Raw genomic sequence first — 21,697 nt, forward strand, 5'->3', positions numbered from 1 at the left:
TCACTTTGTAGACCAGGCTGGCCTCGAACTCAGAAATCCGCCTGCCTCTGCCTCCCAAGTGCTGGGATTAAAGGCGTGCGCCACCACTGCCCGGCCCTCCCTTGCTTTTAAGTTTCTGTTCAGAGTAAGGACCTAGGAATGTTCACAATCAGGCATTCTACCACTGAGCCACCACCCCAGACATAACTATGAGACATGATGGTCACTGTTGGTGTTAATTAGGAGGAATTAATATAAAAATAGAATTACAGATGAACAACACTTGGTCTTTAGATGCAACACTGAATTATACTCATTGAGTTGAGCTGTATCCTCAACAAAACTATTAAATATAAGTCAGATGCTGCAAGAGGTGAAGGGAGGGGGCAAAACTCCAGAGTTTGAAAACAAACTCCAGAGTGACTAAGGTCTTCTATATAAAAGCTAATAAAACTAAACACTAAACAAGTACACAGAATATAGATAAGATGGCTCTTGTACATTAATAACGAAATCCCTTCAAATAATTTGGTTTTGACTAGCCACCAATCTGATGCCTTTGCTAACTGCAGTGCTGACCTTCTCCTTTCCCGCTGTGAAGAGGCATCCGTGAGGAAGGTGCCAGCCACATGCTTCCACCAGGAAGAAGCAGTGATCTGGCAATCAGCGTGGAATGGTTCAGAGAGAGAGAGAGAAAAAGAAACACTGGCTATATTTTCACTCCAGAACATTTTCAAAAGCATAAACTCCTGTTCTTGCAAGTACAATCTCACTTTTCCTCTCTTCAAAAGTTTTCTTCTGTCTGCCTACCGTTCCTAACTGCCATTCTGCCTCACTTCCGGGGGGATCTTGAACTGTCTAGGTCGTTTCCAAACCCCCAATTCCTTAGAAAAACAAAGACCTTTTAAAAAATATATACAAGAAGCAACACTGCAGGTCGCAGAGGTCCACTGTCTACACACCCACTCCCGTCAGTCTGGCTGTCTGGGCTCAACTCTAGTGCACTTCCTTACTGACTGTGGGGCCTTGGGGAAGTCACTTACATTGCCCACAAATCCCTCTATCTGTAAATTAGAATGAAGTACTCACTTCACAGCAATGAATTAACACTAAAATCAGCTACTATATGGAAACTGTATGTTATATATAGAATATGTATACTGGAACTGAACAAATATGGGAGCCAGGTTTCTCCCTACTGAAGATGGGGGTGACAGATAGCAAAGGGAAGGCTGGCAGGAACCATCAGGTACTAGAATAAAGAGACTATTATGAACTCAGTTAGGCTAAAATACACAGAGATGGATATAGAACTATTTATATAGCTGGACATGGTAGAGCACACCTTTGAATCCAGCACTCAGGAGGCAGAGGCAGGTAGAGCTCTGTAAGTTCAAAGCCAGTCTTGTGTACATAGCAAGACCCTGTCTCAAAAAACCAAAAAGTTTACAGGTACCTGTATTTATATGGCTCAGACACTTCATACACACACACACACACACACACACACACACACACACACACACACACACAATCTGCTGAGAGAGAGCACCTAGAAGCAAGGCAGTCCAACAGCAAGGAACAGACCCAGAGCACAACTTTCAAGGTTTTTGTCTTGCTTGTTTTGTGGAGGGGTAACGCAGACCTGGGCGTCATGAAAGGAAGGCAAGCGCTCTAACATTGCTCGCAGACCTTGGTTGTCTGATACCAGTAAGAAGAACCATGGCTTATTGAGAAACGCCTGATTCTAGGCCACAGCAAAGCATTTACAGATGAGCCTAAGTATGTTGTCATGCCTAAAAATATTAAAAAAATAAAATGCCAGAATGTGTTAAAAACAATATGGTGTGGACCTATAAAAAGACAGAGAACAAACAGATGCAGTTAAATTCCAATGAAGTATGTAGCCGTGCACTGTAGCCATCAATCCACACTAATAAAGAAACTGAATAAGCAAACTGGGGACTAAATAGCACAGCAGGAATATGTATTTAGCATAGGTGACATCTGAGGCACAGCCCCAGCATCAACAACAAATACAATTAACAGGGGCAAAGGCACAGCTATACATAGTTACCCCCCCACCCCACCCCGGCCTAAAAGTGGTGGCTGAAGCCTAACTGCCCATCCCCAGTATGAGACTTTCTTCAAGGGGTGTGAAAGGCACGCCCTTGGAATCACAGCTATGCACAGGCTGGGCAAACACTGGGTGCCAGGTGACAAATGTAAACACTGTGAGTGACAAGCCCCTGCTGACCGGGCGGGCGGGCACCCTAGCTCCATGACTTCCATCTTACCTGCCATCTGTCAAGGTCATTAAAACACAGAGAAGAAAAAGTCTGCAAAACTGTTACAGGCCAGAGCAGTCCATGTAACCAAACCTGCTAGTGAACTGTAATCGGTATGGGAGCTGGGACCCTAGCATGGCAGAGAGGCATGGGCAGGGCAACAGTGAGGAGCAGCGTGAGGACTCGGTCGTAAGGACTGTATTATGGGAACGTGACAAAAGAAGAATCCCGGAGAGGGAGCACCGGATAAAGTGAGCATCTCTTACATGCGACTCAATCTGTACAATTCAAAAGAGATTTTTAAAAAAATCTCTTGTCTTAATCCTAATTAAACTATTTAAATTTTAATGTTTTAAATCTTAGCCAGATAAACACCAAAGTCTTCCCTGAGTTCTGAGGCTCAGGGTACAGTAGACCAGGGGCCTAGCTCGCATCACGCTAGACCTTGGGATCAAGTACAGTGCCTGAAATGCATAGTTTTTGCAGAGAATGTTGCAAAAAATATACATCTTTACTCCAGGAAGTGAAATGTTACTTCCCTGATACTGCCCCAAAGCCTGCCAAAAGTGGCAAAACTTTATTCATAAAAAACATTGCCTAAAGGGTCTTTTATATCACTTTTCATAAAAATAATGTAAATTGTTATGGAAATATTTCCTAAGTTTGATTCAAACATTGCCTCATAATATGACAGAAAGTGTTTAAGAAACTCAACACAAACAATAAAACAAAAAGCAAAAATAGCAGCCCTGCCCAGCAATTTACCGAAACATTCAATTTTGGGTTTTGGGAGAAAAAAATAGATTGTCAAACCTCCTGTAGCCACAGTTTTACTGGAAAAAGAAAAAAAAAATCTTTGCATCCAAAATCAAAGCATGTTCCATGATTACCGGATTCCTGGCATGTGGACTATGTGCCAGCACTAACCAGAGCCACAGTCCTCAGAATCGGCAGAGCGCTGGGGAAGAGAAATGACAGTGCTGACAGCCTGGAAAGCAAGCACAGCTCTGCGGCAGGCCTTCCGCTCTTGCTCGGTTCTCAGCAATGGGAGGACCAGAGGACTGGGATGGGGGTGAGGGACAAAAACGAGCAAACAAACCAACACCCCAAGGAGCAGAGAGGGGAGAGAGCATCGTAATTCTGGGGTCTGTGCTGCCCACACTTTAACTGGCTCCCAGGAGTAAGGGAGAGAGGAGACAGACAGGAGACCTAAACAAGCACCAACCGCAGCGCAGCTCTGCAAGCCAGCCAGTTTACTGGGCTAACTCATTTACAGCAGTGTGGGCGGTCAGCAAAGCCTCAGCACAGCATGGACTGCAGGAGCCGAGCAGATGGAGCCTCCTCCTCAGCTCCCCTCTACGGACTCTGGCTCTGTCTAACTCTATGCTCTGAGCAATTCAGGCTGAAACACACCCGGCTGCTGCATGAGGTGTGCAGTGTGGGGTAGCTGAGGCCTCAGGTACGACCCACTCTTTTCATGAGGGGAGGTCAACAGGCCCAAGCTCCATGGTTACTCCCAAGCAGTCCCAGCTTCTTCCTAAGGAGACAGAGTTTACTGGCTGCTATGTTCAGGGGACAGCCTTCTACAAGCGTGAAGCACCCATCCCTCAGGCACTGCATCGATACACAATCTGTACTCACTTCCCTTGGATACGCAGCGCTCTCTTCCCTGTTTGATCAGGAAACAGTGACCTGCAATAGCAAACCTAGCACTACAGCTTCCACAAGCAGGTGTACCCACAGCACAGGGTACAAACATAAAACTGCAACGGGCACCTCAATCCATGAGTCATAAATTCCTTTGGACGCTCAAAATAAAAAGGCTAGGAAAGGCCCAAGGCTTGACAACTCAGGCCAAAGATGTGTCTTCCCTCCCTTGCTGTGTCTTCTCTGCTGTCATCTCACCGCTCTTCCAACTCCACACAGCACTTCCTGAGAAACGGCCCAAGAGGGCAGCTTTCTACCAGAGACATACCTCAATCTATGGAAGTCTAACTCCACATCTTCTTCATTTAGTTTCTCTCTCCATCCAGGTCCTTAGGGCCTCAATCAGACAACAATGCTCTGTCATTGATCTAACTCTTGGCCTGCTGTGCCACCTTCCAGGAAACATGGAATTTATCTGAAAGACTAGAGGCTGCCACCTATACCCATTCTCCCAAGGAGCTAAGAAATAAACAGGCCCTGCCTATCAGTAGCTCTCTCCCTTCAATTCTGTTGAACCATCTTCAATGGTCCCTTTCTTTATCATGTCTAATTTATACCCTGCAAACTATATGGCAAGCTGTATTCTGGTCTAGCTCAACACAAGAAAACCTAAGATCTGCAGCAAAGAGGACCTGAAGTTCACTCGGAGCTCAACTTTGCTCTCATTGAGACCTTACGCCTACCTGACCTCTAGTCACCAACTTCACCTTCCCTAGCTTTAAGGAGCACATTAGAGCAAGAACACCTATGAAGTCACACCTGACACACAGTTAAGTATTCAGTACATGTATTTGCTATGACTTTCCTTATTAATATTCAGTTTATGTCACCATTCTCTAAAACAAATAATTTCCTTTAGTTTGACCCATACTCAAACAAGCCCTTCACATCCACTCTCTGCAAGACGCTCTGACCAGTACCAACCAGCGCAAGCCCTTCTTGCTCACTGCTCATAGGGAGGGCCCTCACCTGCAATGCTTACCTCTAATACAATGTTCTGCTTACCCACTAAATCTAAACCATACTTTAAAACAACTTCACCTTCTCTCCCCTAAAGAGCCTTTCTTATATGGTCATGGACTGTAAGAATCGTTTATGTTTACTGAGAGTCACATAATGTAATACTTATTCAAAAAATGTTCCCTATTACCTAATGCTGTGATTAAATGAGTAAGTCCTATAACCGCTTTTACCTGGCCTCCTTGGGATCTAGCTGGAATCAACGACGGTAAGGTTTAATTGTTCAACAAAAACCTTAGGGACCAACAGAAAGACAAAACAACTTGGAACTGGAAGGAAACAGCAGGGCCAAACTCCTTGGCAATCAACTACAGAAGGTGTCATCTCCTCCTATCACCATCAAATGATTGATTATTCAGTGCTAACCAGTCCAAGAAAATAACTCCACAGGCGGCAGTAGCGACAACACTCTTGACTAAACTCAAGGGCTTCTCCCAGTCATTACCTCCTCAGTCTGGCTACATCTAACTCCACATCACTACCCCTTTGCCACACAAAGACACCAGGAGAAGGACCTTCTGTATGCCTGCAAAAGACTCCACACAAGAAACCACCCTATGAAGAGGTCATCTCTGGAATTCTGGCCAGAAATAATTTTCTGTTGCTTAAGCCATTCAATCAATTCAATCAAAGCATGGCTACTTTGTCACTGGTATTTGTTACATGGTTGCACACTAATATATGTACCCAGAAATAGATCCACACCAATACAGCCAGCTGGCCTTCACAAAGGAACAAAAGCTACACAAAGAGAGAGTCTTTGCATCAAATGGTTCTGGACCTAGAACTCTCACACCAGGCCCACCCACCAATGCACACCCAGATCTTATACCTCCATTCAAAGTAGATTACAGAGATAAAAATGCAAAGCTACAGAGATAACATACTAGAAAATCCGGGTCTGACATAGACATTATGAGAATGAAAAGACAAGACAAAGGGGGAGACCTTTGCAAATACTACTTAGTAACAGACATGGACCCAAAATTAAACTCTTAAAATTAACAACAGCAAAGCAAAAGCAAGCAATCCAATTTTTTATTGTTTATTTGAAATGGGGTTTTGCTATGTAAGCCCAAACTGGCCTGCAAGTTGAAATCTTCCTGCTTCAATCTACTGAGTGCTAAGATTATGATATAATCTTAAAATGTAGACTTAAGTCCATGCCTGGCTCACAATTAAATTTCTAAAAAGCTTTAGATAGGGTATCTTACCAGAAAAGACATAGCTATAACAAAGCATACAGTAGAAATTATGTTCAATACTTCATAATGTTAGGATTTGCACATTAAAATGGGTATCAGCATGCATACCGTAGAGTGGCCCAAATCCAAGACACGGGAAACACCAAGTGCTGATGAAGATGTCAAGTACCGGACCTCTCAGTCACTGCTGGTGGGAATGCATACAGCCCCTCTGGAAGGTACTGCGGCTCCTTACAAAGCTAAGGACAGGCTTACCATATAATCAATCCCACAATAGTTGGGTCCTTGCTAGTTACTCAAGCGTGATGAAAGTTTTGTGTAAGAACCTGTATATGATTATTCATTGCATTTCTACTTACAATGCGAAAGCTTGGAGAGCACGAAAATAGTTTTCAAACGGGTGAAAGAGTAAATCGTCCAGGTTGAATGGGACTAGTAATCATCAATATAAGAAATGAGTTATCATGTCACAAAAAGACAAGGATGAATCCAAGTCACATAGCTAAGTGAAAGAAGCCAGTCTAGAAAGCCAAATGTTAGATAATTCTAGTTATATGACATCTTGGAAGGGAAAATGTATATACAAAAATGCGTAATATAGAATATACACATGTGTGTTTATATACCTGTATACAGACCAGGAACTGGATTGTGAGGGAGGGGAGGGCAAAATTAATCCATGAGTTGGTCACTTTTAGGACAGTGAAACTATTCTGTAAGATAGGGACAGTCTGTCACAGAACTGTGCTGTAACACAGTCCCTCCCAGGTAAACTGTGGACGTTAGTAATAACAATGTTGCAACCTTATTCATCTGTTTTAACAAGCATCACACTAATGCAAGGTGGGAACTGCACGACTAGAGCGGAATGAACCAGTCCAATGCTGTGTTGGATGAACATGGTAAGTGAGGGGCCCGAGGTATTAAAGCCACTCAAGTGAACACCCAAAACCACATCACAAAAACACAGAGATGAATATCCAAGTCACCCAGCTAAGCGGAAAAAATCCAGTCTAGAAGGCCATATTTAGGGAACAGAGTCCTTAAATAAAGGTCCCCAGAAGAGACCACACCCTTATTACAATAAAACCAGAGGTTTTTTTAAAGGCTACTCATAAGCACAGGTAGCTAACCTGCTTGGGTTTTTAAGAACATGAGGTGGGTGGAGTGAAGGGGCTTTTTAGAATTAAAATGAAGCCAGGCATTGTGATACACGTCTACAATGCCAGCACTTGAGAGCCTGAGATGCATATATAACCCAGCCTGCACATGCAGTGAGATCCTGTAGTGAGCTTACTGCTCACTGTGACCTGGAGCTCCAGTCCCCGACAGCACTAGGTCTGAGAAATCCCACACTGTAAAACCAACATCGAAGCCATTCTCAGCAGGAACAGAACAGAGGTTTCTGCAGAAGGCAAGGCAAAGCTGTTACAAACATACGTGTTCCACCAACCTGAGTCACAGATTCTTACGGGGGAAAAAATGAAATAAAATAAAATCTACCATGATTAAAAGCCAGTACACAGAAACACAGTACACAGTACAAAGATTAAACCTACCAAAGATTAAAATTATACAATGACACTTCAAAAGAAAATGTTAAAGACTAATTTTTAAAAAACAAAACATAAAAGTCAAAATTGAAGAAATTATGCAAAAGGTATACATAGACTTGAAAAAGTTTTTTTTAAAAAAAGGAGCTTCTAGAAACATTAATAATTACAATGTAAAAAGCAATGGTCTATATACCATGTCCCTCCAGGATCCTTCGTTGAAGCAATAATTCAAAATATGTGGCGATGAGAATGAAGCCTGGCTCAGTGGTTAGGAGCACTGGCTGCTCTTCCTCAGGGCCTTGGGTTTGAGTCCCAGAACACATATGGCAGCTCACAACCTCCTGTAGCTGTGGAGGGAGGGACTCGGAACAGCCCCTTCCGGAACCCTCAAAGAGCAAGCACACAAAGCTCGTGGTCCATAGACATATATGCAGACAAAACACTCATACACATGATAATAAAGTTAAACTAAAATATAGGAAAAAACAAAGGCTATAGAATAATAAAGAGAGGTGAGGTACAGGAACAGAAAGAGGAAACAAACACTTAAGCTTAGAGAAGAACCACACTTCCACTTCCGAGTGCACACACTACTGTGAAGCCTCGGGACACCTATGGCGAAGGGGGACATGTCCAAGTCAATCAGAGAACAGACAGACAGACAGATGCGTTAGACGCTGCAGGGCAACTGACTGCAAACCTCAGTCCCAGCAACTACAAAAAGGCAGCAAAGATAAACGAAGGAGATTTGTGGATAGAATCACCTTTACCTCACATGGTTCCTCACTTTAGAAACTAAAGAAAAAAAAAACCCCACCAAACATTCCTTCAACAGCGGGTAGTACAGAAAGGAGTAAGACGCCAGGAGGGTCAGCAAGCCAAGAAACTGTGCCAGCACGAGGATGGCCACCAGAGACAGCCATCGGTAGACAGGAAAGGTCCACACGGCAACCTGCAGCATTCATGAGCCAAAGTAAGACAGCACAGCCAACCAGAACAGAGGGAGTATCCAGAGTCACCATGCATCCGGGCATTCTATGGGCAGCCTCAAAACTACAAAACCTTTGAGTGGGTAGGAAGGAGAGATTTGGTAAGAAATGTCACCAAATACCAACCAACAGCTTCCAAACATCAGAAAGACAAGATTGGCACTAATGAAAATCACAACAAAATAAATAATGTGTTCCTAGTTCTTTTCAAAAACGCATTCCACTTATTTACTGTGGGAGGAGGGCGCATGCCGTGGTATGATTATGGATGTGGAAGGCAGCTTGCCAGAGGCCCGTTCTCTCCACCATGGGGATTTCAGGGATCAAAGTCAAGTCATCAGGCTGGTGATACAAGCCTTTACCTGCTAAGCCATCTGACAAGCCCTGCAAATTCTAAAGTGGTACTCACCTGCATCTTAGATTTCTGAAGCATCATCTATCTCATTTCCCCATATGCCTATGACTAAGAAAAGTTACTGATTATTTCTGTCCACTTCAATCCCACAGGAGTGACTGTGTGTGCAGTATATGTATACATATGTTTATATCGCATGTGCATGTATGTCTCCCTCGGTCGCTCTTGCCCTCAGCTTTTTGAGACAGGGTCTATCACTGCAGAGCTCCCTGACTGGGTTAGACCGACTGGCCTCCCAGCCCCAGGGATCCTCTATCTCAGCCTGCCCAACACTGGCTCACAGGCGTGCGCCACTGCACTTGGCTTTGTGTGGGTACTGGAGGAATCTGAACTCAGACCCTCATGCTCACTTGGCAAACAAACAATTTACCAACTCTACCCAGCCCACACATCCTTCTGAGTGACCTAGGGATTCTTTACATAGAGACCCAATTTTTCTTTAAGCACTAAAGCAAGATCAGTGTTTCCAGGAAGTCTTAAATTTCTCGTCTAAAGCCTCATTGTTACCCTGAAGTGTTCAACTTCTACCTTAGGAAGGCTGCTTAGCTGTGCTCTCTGTCCGTAGCCTGTTTCCTTCCATTAGAGCATAAACTGCTGGATATCAGAAAGGAACATGGTGAGCTCTTCTAAACAACCCAGTGCTGCTCTCTGCTTGCTTTTCCTGTCAATATGAAACAACCTTCAAGTGCATTTTTCCTTCTAAAGTCAAAGAAGATGCATTCTGCAGAATGTTCACATATAAATATAACAATATCTCACTTATAAAAATAAGCTGGGGGTATAAGGCCATTGTTTTCATCTTTGACATTACTGAAGTAGGTTTGCTTAAATAGTCATTTTTCTAGTCTCCTCATTTCTTAAGAGGAGTCCATATGCTCTGGGTTAAAACTGAACAAGGTTGGGAGGTCAGCTATCACTAGCACAGTGAAGACTCTCGTAAGACATAAAAACGTGGCTCACAAAAATGGTTGATGTGCTGCGTTGGGTATCCCATGATTACCTTTTTGCTGTAGTATCGGCAGAATAAGCTAGGGATAAATGAATTTATGAAATTATGAATTTTTAAAAAACAAAAAATATTGATGTGGTCTTTAAAAGATCTAAATAAATAGATATATTACACCCAGAGATGAGAAGATTCAATGTTGGTAAGACCTTAATTCTTCATAAATTGATCTGCAGATCCCATACAACTCCAATCAAAATCCCAGCTGGCTATGTATGTGATAAAATACTGCAAAACGATAATGATTCTCAAAGATTTTTTTTTTAATGAGTGCAAGCCCAAGCTGGTAAAAGCAGCCTGAGCGGTAGTCAGCTGTGCAGATAGGATCTGACCATTAGGATGGTTGAGTTCTGCACCCCGAGACTGCTCTATACTTCTTGCCACATTCCAAAGTTTACAATCATTGTTAATTTAAAAAAAATTCCAGCAAGCATCTGTATTTATGTTGAAAACTAATCCTAAAATATGTATAAAAAAGCCCAGGCTGTAAATAGAAAAGTCAATTGTGAAAAACATAACAATGCTAGAAGACATACATTATCTGATTTCAACTTTCAAAACTACAGTGACCACGACAGTGAAGGAGCCATGAAAGTACAGTGCACACCAGCAGAGGAGGGCAAGCCTGCAAGGGTCCAGTGTGTGCAGCTAGGTGGTTCCCCAGCTGCCAAGCACTCATCTGTGATCCACGCACACTCAGTTCAGAAGACACTTCACAGTGACAGAAATCACAAGAGTGACGATGGGATGAAGTGGGGCAGCACCACTGTGTGGTTCAGCCGGGGAGCAAAAGAGGGGACTTCCTGAAATGTACTGAAATGTATGGAACCATCCGTCTTACTAAGAAACTGGGTCATACAGCTGTATATATTGTCAAGGACCACATAACTGAAACATATAATCTGTATTTCACTGTAAGTTTTAAAAGAGTCATCTATGTATTTACTTAGGGTGCCTGCCTATTTACGTGTGCCGTGCACATGCAGGTGCCCTGGGTGCCCAGAGTGTGAGATCACCCGGAAGCAGGACCGGAGATGACAAACTACGGCCTGATGTGGTCCTGGAACTGAACCTGGGAATCTGCCAGAGCAGTGCCTGCTCTTACCCGATGAGCCATCTCTCCAGCCCTCTGTAATTTTTTAAAATATACAATAGTAAACAAATTTGTAAAATAATTGTGTCTAAAAACTGGAAGAAAATATATCGCCACATTAAAAGTATTTATCTATTTTAAAATATTATTTTTTCTTATTGTTTAATTTTTATAAGATATATATGCTGGTCCACTAATCCTTTTAGACATTGCTATCTGAATCTGTAGTACTTTGAAAAGAGGTAGGGGCTTTACATGTCTTCCTAATAATGCTTCAGTCCTCAAAAGAAACTGATTTCCTCAGTCCTTGTACAAAGCCTTCAAAGGGACTGTGGCCCAGTGGCTTCCTGCTACTCCTTGCCTCTGAGCTGCTTTGGTGGCTCCTATCACACACTACCACAGCCACGATAGATAGACTGCACCTCCACAGGCCCAGAGGAACCAGGCTGAGTGCCCAGGCATGGAAACCTTTTAAGCTATGAGCCACGCTTAAGCCTTCTTTTTCATTAAGCTGGTTTTCTCAGGCGTTTTGTTATAGTGACAAGGCTTAAACACTTATCCCTAGCTTTCTTCAGATAACCTTGGAGCACAGTCCCAGGATCCCTGAAACTTCCTGAGATTCTTTTTGGTCCAGGAAGTCAAAACTATTTTCAGAACAATACAAAAAGTGCTATTTGCCACCATGACTAAGCCTTGGCACAAACCAAGGAAGTAGACACACAGTAACTAGCACTCATGTGTTCTTCACTGCCCCAGATTCAGAGGGGGAAACTTGTTTTTACCAACGCGTGTCTTTGTTGGAGTACGACATTAACTATTTTCATTAAATCTTGACCCTGTAACATGCCATCTCATATCCTATGTGATGACATTATGTGATACACGAGACACACCTGCAGTACCACACAGCTCTTCCTCGCCCGGGTTGCAAGCCAAGCTAGCCACTTCTCCACGGCATGTCAGGTTTACTCAAAATGACTACAGATAACCTGGGTTGCTCATGACTGGGTATATTACAGACATTTTCTTGAAAATGAATTAAATGTATCTGTCACATCAATAAAACAATTGATAGACAGCATTTGTGGCAGCCATACATCCAGCTAGCACTTTAAGCAGAATCAGACTCCGGGGAAACACAGTTCAAGACCTTTCTAATTTGAGAACATAAAAAGCCTGTTTGGGGAATTTGAAGAAGACCCAGATAACATAGGAAACCTGCATTTTTCCAAATGGCCAAAGCACGATGATGCACAATCATGCAGGGATGACAGAGCTGGAGTGTTGGGTTGGCAACTGGACCATGACAGCAAGCAGACTGGCCCCCACTCTAGCTCCACATGCAATTAATCCTAAAGAAGTCACCACTTCTCAAGAGGCAGGCAATCAGAGAAGAATAGCCACAAATACCTAAAATCTCTATCTCTTCTCCAACTCCATATTTGTGAGGCCAGATCTTCTTCATGTATTTCAGCCAAACATTGCCACAGGCTAGAAAAGTAGAACTGAGACTCTGGTCTCTTTAAACAGAGAGTAAACACATTTCAAAACAACAGCAAGGCCACCCTCATTCGATTTTTTGTTTAGAAAAGTTATTTTTCATTAAAATGTGATTTATTCTAATATGACCGGTTTATTACTAGCAGTGTTTTTATTTCGCAGATATATTTGTTACTGTGGTGAAGAGCAATGGCTGTCACTAACATCCACAATGTCAGTGTGTGTGTGTGTCTCTGGCAAGTGTTTTTGCCCTTCCCCTCAGATCCACTGTTGTGACTGTCAGAATACTACAGGACACTTCTAGCACCATTACTCCCACAGGAAAGCCTTCTGAGCTCCCTCCTGGAGCCCATGCTATTGTCTCTAACCCACATCCCCTGGCTTTCAACAGGTCTGGCCCTGCTTTATCCAGCAAATCCTTTCTTCCATATTCCACCTCGCATGCCTTCCATGCTTGTCAATCTCTCCCTTAGGTCTCAGACCTTTACCCATCATTACACTTCACCTGGATGGCTGCCCACTCTCTTCCCTGCCTCCTCCACGCTACCGAAATCTTACTGGTCCTTTGGGACCACTGAGCCTTGAGAATTAGGTTTAAGCATGTATCTTTTAACCTATAAGCAGCCAAGAGAGTGTTCAGGCAAAGACAGGTGGAAGATTTACACAGAAAACAAAACAAAACAAAACAAAACAAAAAACTTACTACTTCAAATTCCTAAGAAGAGTTTAAGCATCAATAACAACAAGAATGTCTTACTGAAAACCATCACATAGTTACAGGACAAAGGCAGCCAGCACTGTTGCACTGGGAACCCTAATCTAGAATCTCCGGTTGAGGTAGTTGCAACAGAAACACAGCCTCTTCCAGATTATAAAAAAGAACTGTAAAAACCAAACAGCAAAAAGAAAACACAATTCCATTTCTTGAATTTAAGGGTTTTTTTTTTCCTATTGCTGAGCAAAGTCCTTTTCCTAAAAATGCAATCGTATTTTCAAACAGCACCATTTGAAGAAGAGCCTCGCGGTGCACTTATTAGAGGCGAGACCTTAGCAAGTACTTTGAACCAAACTCTTTCCTGATTTCTCCAAACACTTAGCTATCACATATGCACAGTGAGATCTGGGTTCAGGACCAAGTCTAAAGGTGAAGTTCACCTGCTTCATGCGCCCTGCTCAGACTGCTTAGGAGAATGCTACTAATGCTTTCTCAGCATACCTGTGTCAGGGCTGCTGAGACCAGGACTGAATCTCCCACTGGACATCAGTCAGCACTACAATGTTTTGATTTAGGACTATTTTGTAATTTAGACTGTTGGGTTAGGGGGTTATCAAACCCACTTATAGCCATTAAATCTTCAGCATAAAACAACAGTGACTTCTCGTGCATTTAATTCTGAGCCTTGCTTAGGCCTTCAGATCCGAATGCCCAACTTTACATTCTGTGCCCACTAATGCCAGAGCCTTAGGACTGGCCCAGCAGTACTGTGCTGTAAGCCCTGCCCGTCGGAAACTATGGTCTGTCCTCCACCCACATAGCTGCCACTCTCCTGTGTTGCCATCTTCTTCATTCCAGATAGTCCTCGAGACTCTACTATCAGTCACTCTTCTAGGCCCTCAAGATACAGCACTGAATCAAGCAAAATCACTCTGGATTTACACTCTGGTAAGACATGACAGGTAGTGACACATGCAATAATGAGAAACTCAGAAAAAATGAGGAGAGCTGAATTCTCTACAAATGTAACCAAAAGAGAGCCTGGTGCTTGAACGGCTTCTCTGGCTGCTGAGAGCTGCTGGGGCACACGGAGTGGTCTGTGTGCACAGTGCCAGCTTGCTATCAGGAACATTTTACATGAGCATTCTCATCAGAGGCTTAAACCCCAGGAGAAAGGGTCCTTCCTCTAAGTTAGTTGATAATACTTTGTTGGAATATCTTTTCTCATTATAAATATGCATCCACTTTTGGTGGCAAATTGTTTAATTCTAACTTACTTGTATTTCTAATGAAGCTCCTCCCCACAAATATTCCAGAAAGACAGACAGACAGTGGGTGGAGGGTCACAGACACACTTATTAAAAGTGATATTAGAACTTGCAAGTACATTTTTCTATTATACTAACCACATGCCCTGAGACATGCTGGAAATGGAAAGACAATCCATCTAGACGCCAGGAAAGGAGGCAGAGAGTCTAAGTAGAGACAGGAAGTACAGAAGAAACAAAGATGAGTGTGAGGGTAGCAGAACAAAAGATGTAGTCACACTAGCAGCAATTGGCCATGACAGTCCTAACACCTTCGCAGGCATCACCGGCACACTGAGGAGCCGGGGGTCAGTGGGTGATTACACAGGGAGCCTGGCTCTAGAACCTGCTCTTTAGGTTGCCGTGGTGATACAGACAGCTCAGCTGTGGAGAGTCTGAGGCATCGAGGGAATCTTGAATGAGGAAACCAGGAAGGTTTTGGTCTCGAACTTTGATAACTAAAAGTGGACACATGCTTTACTTTCCTATAAATGCTATGTGCCAAACCCTGCCGTTTTTACCACTCGCTCGCTGTTCCTACTATGTCAGCTTTGTATCAGAGCTGTTCAGTGTATGGTGGCTGTCCAATCCTTTCTCACAAGACAATTGACCAATCACTCATCTCAATACAAACCATGTAGTTGATGGGCATTTACAGACACTACATGAGACAAGATTGAAGGCAAACTGCTAGGAATTGCAATGTAATTATCTGTGTTTTCTGATGGTCGTAGGTGACTCCATAAGAGGGTCATTAGACATCCCCCACAAAGGAGGTCACAACCCACAAGATGAGAACTATTGTGGTAGGCTTTGCTGTCCACACAAGTAGATGTGAGCAGGAACCCAGCCAGCTATAGCCCAGCTGTTCTCGAGTGCTTCGAGTCTTCATTCTCCATCAGAAGTGAGAATTAACAACAGTTCCACCAGATGTGGTAGCAGAGCCTGCAGTCCTAGTACACCGGAGGCAGCTATGGCTAAGAGAGTACCTGCCTCAAGAACAACAAGTGAACAAACAATCTACCAGCAAAACCCCGAGAGCTTTACAAAGCTTTATTGTGGTGAATGCTAACTATAATGGGAAAACCAGTCTTTGTTGACATCTGGATACCTATAAAGACGTAGTCACAAGGAAGCTAACACACATTTCTCTAAATACTACACATTGATTTTCTGACTCTATTACCCTATGTCTCAATGTTTTCTCCTGCCCAATTTCCCATCTATTTCAAATCTATGATATAGACGGCCACATAAGTGGGGCTTTGGAGCTTAACTACACTATAGCCTTTACTTCTGAGACAATGACTTTCAAACATACGTAGATTAAAAATAATATATTGTCAACATTTCCAAAGTAACACTAGTTCAAGGAGAAGTTCAAGGAGCACCATAACCAAGCTAAGCTTGAAGTTTGCTGGGTCACAGAGTTTGGCAGGCTTAACACAGGACTTCTAACCGTTTACTGTCGTCGTTGTTGTTGCTGTTGTTGTTTTTGTAAGGCATGCTTGTGGGGGGTCAAAGGGCAGCTCTATGGAGTCAGGTTCCTCCTTCCACCACTATTTGGCATCAACTGCAGACTGTGAAGCTTTAGAGAAAGCTCTTTTCACCCGCTGATCTCTCTTGTGTCTTTAATAAACCCACGGTGTAGCTTTCCCTAAAGCGTCCACCAATGCTTAGAGATCACCTGTGTACGAGCTGTGACTAATGCCTGAGAATTTCATCTAGAACCTGGGATGACTCCAAGGACTCTGGCCATAGCACACTAAGGCCCGCCTAGTGGGCGACAAGATCAGTGCAAGGAAAAGGGACAGAACTCCAGAGAACACAGGGTTTGGCTAGAGCTGGGGACAGCAACGAGACTACATAATGGGTTTCCTGAAATAAACCTGGAAAAGCAAAGACTTTAGGAATAATTTAAACTAAACTGGAAAAGTGTCCTGTGTATGAAAAGTCAGTACAACACATGCAGATATTATATGTGGACAGTATGAACTATATAAAACTTTCCAATTTCTCCAATACAGTCTTCCAATGACAAATTTATGCTCACTACATTCTCACCGAGGAGAACATAAAGAATGTTTACATTACATCCATGTTACCTTTTAACATGTGATGCAGCATATTCATCTAAAAGGTTCACACTTAAGAACCATGGAATTGAACTAAAAATCTCTCTCTCTATTCCCCCCCTCACCCCCTCACCTATTAGGTAAATATATGATTTTGAGTTTGGGCTGCATTCATACTCTCCTGAGTCAAATGGGGCCCACGACTAGGCATGCTTGCCGAGCCATTCCACATGCAAAATAAAGAACAAACACACACAACATAAAGTTTCTTAATTTCAGAGTACTTCATGATCCTCTCGGGGCCCAATCATAGCTTCATGTGTCTGTCTCACAGTACCCAGGTAACCCTTGTACAAATGTTCAATGGCTGATAAAGACTGGGCACAGTTCTCTTTTTAAAAGTGTATATTCAAGTACTCTCCGACAGTGTCGATGAAATGGATCACACTGGCAGGAAGGGAGGGAGGAATAAACGAAAAAGAAAAGAAAGGGGAAAAACTTATGGGGGGGGGGTAAAACTCAAGTCGTTCACTTAGCACCAACTGAAAGGACCTATGAGGGCAAGAACAGTCCCAGACAAGGTAGTCCTGTGATGCTAAGTATGTTTTACAAGCTGCATAGCTGCTGGATCCCAGATCCTCAACATCCCAGATCAGCGCTCTATAACCAAGCTACAAATACAGTAACTGTGTCACTGCAGTGGGTGGAGAGTTTTCAAAATAAAAATCCCTTGAAACACCAACCTTCCAAGAATTACTATAATTAGGACTAACTTACTTACTTAATAGACCCATTCCATTTTTAGCACCTACTCACTGACAGCTTAAGGAGCAGCGCTCATACACTGGCTTTTACAAACAAGAATCACTTTTCTCCAGCTCATCAGGAGCATGCGTGTCAGAAACATCGAACAGCAAACACATGTGGAAAAGGTGTGTCTTAACAGCATGACTTGGCTGTAAAAAGGAAGGCAGGTTCAGCTCTGGGCGATGAAGCAGCAGGAGGTGTGATGCAGACACCATACAGTGACTCTCAGGGACAGAGACATCACCAGGGTCTCTGGTGATGAGTCTGGCCAGAATCGAGCTTCTCATGTCTGATGTGCACTGGCCGGCTACACAATCAAGGAAGGAGCGGCCAAAAGAGCCACTCAAAACTCAGAAGTGCGACAGTCCAAATGCCCAAGGCAAGCGTGCCTCAGTTTCCTCCCTGGGAAATTCAGCATGACAATCTGTCCCAGCCCATGTTTACAGAAACAGTGCCTCCCACTGATGGAGAACCCAGCCTACAAACTAGTCAGCTTTTACCTCTGCCATCTACCAACTTTAGAAAGTTATTTAAACCTCCCTATACCTGCTTCTTCAACTGCACCTGCCTCACAAGACAGTTGTAGGAGGAGGGAGGAAACTTTCAGTAAGTATGTGCCAGATAGCAAGAACCCCAGAAATGTTAGCTACTCCAGCATTAATGGCTGACAAGATTCATCAACTTGCCAGACTTCTGTCACATTCAGATAGAAGAATTACAGACTTTAATTTTTTTCTTTTTAATCAGGTAAGTTACCACCTATATTTAAGGAGTTTGCTTTGAGGCAGTCTTATTCTATTACTCATACCACGTAGGCCAGGCTGGCCCTGAACCAGCATTCTCCTGCCTTAGCTTCCCAAGGGCTGAGATTACAGGCATGTGCTACCAAGCTGTCTTCTTGGTTTTGCTGTTGTTTAGGTTTGTTTTTAAATATAGTAAACACATGGCTAATTATTCCTATCAGGAACCTACCTATAACCTCAGCAAAACATCGTTCTTGGCTATATCACCACTTGCAAGTCAGTCTGGGCAACATGAGACCTCTCTCAAGAACTAGAAAAACATGCGCGCGCACACACACACACAGAGGCACGTGTGCCAAAACTTAACTGTACACACTGACACTTATGAGACAGAAAATTTAACTTTTCATCTACTATAATAATCAGAGTTCCCCCAGTTTCTAGCTCTTGGATTAGGGTATATTTCTACCGTCTTAGTCAAGACCACTATTATTCCCAGGAATACCCCAAGCCTCCTAACTGCTCCCTCCCTCCACTACAATCTGGACATCATGATAGGAAACTTTTTAAAGTCCGAATATTCATGTGCGCGTGTGTGTGTGTGTGTGTGTGTGTGTGTGTGTGTGTGTGATACATGTCATCTAACACCTGTGGAGGCCAGAGGACAACTCTGAAGTCCGTATCCTCATTACACTTTTCGTGTGTTCTGCAGATCTAACTCAAGCAAGCCTGAGCCTCAGCCCGGAAGTCCAAATCTAAATTGGATGCAGTCAGGCGTGTCTACACCTCTCCCACTCAGGGGACACTGGTGGAGGATTATGACTTTCGGGTCAGTCTGAGATACATAGCAAAATCCTGTATACTAAAAAAAAATACAACAAAAAGGAAAAAAAGAAATGGGGCCTGGAAAGACAGCTCAGCAGCTGTGAGCTCGGGCTGTTCTTCCATGACTCCAACTTGGTTCCCAGCACCCATGTCAGACGGCTCTCAACTGCCTGCAAATTCAGCTCTAAGAGATCTGATGCCCTCTTCTGGCCTCCAGGGACATCTCTGTGTGAACACACACACACACACACACTTTTAAGAAAGAAAGGGAAAATCCATATCTAATTTCACCTCCCTGGCAGGACTCCCTTAAGTCCCACAGCTAGAAGGTCTATAGGAACCACAGTCCACATCCAGGATCCCTATGGCTGCTCAGGTTCCATCTTTCTCAGCTTCACACTGGTGTCTGTGGCCTTCGGATCACAATCCCTCTATGTGGCTTCGTCCCCTCTCATCATTGCCCTGAGCAGGGCCTTATCATCTTCCAGATCTTGGCTAGAAGCTGCCAGACTGGAGGGGGGACAAACCCAGCCCTCTTGTTCTGTGCTAGCAACCTTTGCCAGACCCTTGACGTCCTCGCTACACAGAATACAACTGGAATGAAGTGAAACTGCTGTTTAATGCTGTTCTTGTCCAGGAGAAAAAAAAAAAAAAAGACTTCAAATAAATCTGGGTCCATTCCTGTCTTTAGTTCATCAACACGTGGCTGCTAAGTTATACACTGGAGTTATGCTCCACACACCTTTGTCAATAGAGGAAAGTGTGGTGCTATGTGATCATTCACAAAAGCCAAGTAGATCACTCACAAAAGACCTGAGGTATTGGCTTCCATCGAGGCAAGAATAAAAAGCCCATTGCTTTAGCGTGGGCAAGAATAAAGTGAAAACTAAACTTTCCAAAGTCATACTCTGGGCATCCTCAGGTGTTCTGGAAAACAGGAGCCCAACTTCAGTTACCATGTAAGTAGATAGGCAACTAAATCAAGACTGCTGCCACCTTTGGCACTATCCGCCTCCCTTCTTGGCAGACTCCGCGAGGCCAAGAGTTTTGCTGGCCAGGGAAGAACGATTTATCCTCCCACATTTAGAAGTGATCCCTCTGCAACAGAAACTCTGTCCTGCTAAGGAGCTCTGAATTCTAACCTTGTCAAACCAATACTCTCCCTAGATACTCGATTCACACGCACACACACAAAAGAAAGAAAAAGAAAAGGAAAAATATCTGATTCCTATGTGTCACTGACAAAAAAAAAAAAAAAAGCACCACTATCCAATTCTTTTTGGAGGAAAAAAACCAAAAACCCGAAGTTGCTGTCTTGCCTCCAAAAACCCCTCTCTTTTTACAAAACATGACTACTTGGAAAATTACAAGGAACTGACAAGCAGATGTTAAGAGGCTAAAGGCTAAAGCACGGGCAGATGTTAAGAGGCTAAAGGCTAAGCTGTCGATGGAGGCTGCCCAGCGTTAGGGCAGATCCAGCAGGCCCGGGCGGACAGTAGCTGCCAGCCACCGGGGCCTATGATCCCAGGTCCCGGAGAGGCACGTAGGTTTGTCAAACGCCAAGCCCCAGCACCGGGGTTCGACACCTAGACCCTGCCCAGGCAACAAGCGTCCAGCCCCGCTCCACCCTCCCAGGAACGCAGCGGCTCCGGCCGCAGCCCTTCCCGGGACTGCACGCAGGAGAGCCTGGGGTGGGGGGGGTCAGAGATCCGTGCGTCCGGGGCACAGCTCCGGCGAGGACGCCGAGGGCTGAGGTCCCCACGCCTGCCTCTTTGTTCCGTCCCCCGCGGCGCAGGCCCCGGCTCGGCCGCCCCTGCCCTCACCTTGTAGACGTCGCCGTAGGTGCCGCTGCCGATGCGCTGGATCAGCTCGAAGTCCTCCTGCGGGTTCCGGCGGGACAGATCGAAGCCCGGGTTCATGGCGGGCCCCGGGTGCCCCCCGCCTCCCTCCCGGCCCGGGGAGGGGGGGCGCTCACGGGGGCCGCACGGAGGGAGCGCCCGCGGCCGGCCCGGCTCCGCCGCCGGTCACAATCGCCCGGCTGCACGCCGCGGCCGCCGCCGACCACGACGAGCCGCCCGGCGTCCCCGCCCCCCGCCGCCGCGCCGAGCCGGGTCACACCCACCAGGAGAGGAGCGCGCCCGCAGCCCCTCGCTCGGGGTGCAGCTCCAACATGGCTTCCGCCCGCCGCTCCGCTCCGCCCGCCCGCACGCCCTCCCTCCGGTTCCCGGCCCCGCTCGCCACTGCGCAGCCGCCATCCCGGAGGCCGCGCGCTCCCGGCGGGCCCTGCGCGCCCCCGGCTCGCGCGCCCGGTTGGGACGCGCGGGACGCGCCAGACTCTGGGTAACAAAGTTGGACTCGCTGCTTGTGGCCCCAGCCCCAGCAGGTAGTAGTTGCCACGCACAAGACGGTATTCCCCAACTTTCTAAGAGCAAGTACAACCGAGAGCCCCGACCCTTTCTTCTAGGTT

General features: G+C 44.8%; 1 protein-coding gene across 2 annotated transcripts in view; it reads right to left on the reverse strand.

Moving 5' to 3' along the window:
- Nucleotides 1-21,407, reverse strand: part of Map4k3 (mitogen-activated protein kinase kinase kinase kinase 3) — a 156,240-nt gene extending 134,833 nt beyond the window's left edge. For both annotated transcript variants that reach the window (XM_021186158.2, XM_021186159.2), the window contains exon 1: nt 21,054-21,407. In XM_021186158.2, the coding sequence (XP_021041817.1) occupies nt 21,054-21,149 (96 nt within the window). In that variant the 5' untranslated portion in view covers nt 21,150-21,407. The remainder of the gene's footprint in view (nt 1-21,053) is intronic.
- Between the last annotated feature and the right edge of the window lie 290 nt (nt 21,408-21,697).

The sequence above is a fragment of the Mus caroli genome, chromosome 17 (genome assembly GCF_900094665.2).
Source record: "Mus caroli chromosome 17, CAROLI_EIJ_v1.1, whole genome shotgun sequence".
NCBI lineage: Eukaryota > Metazoa > Chordata > Mammalia > Rodentia > Muridae > Mus > Mus caroli.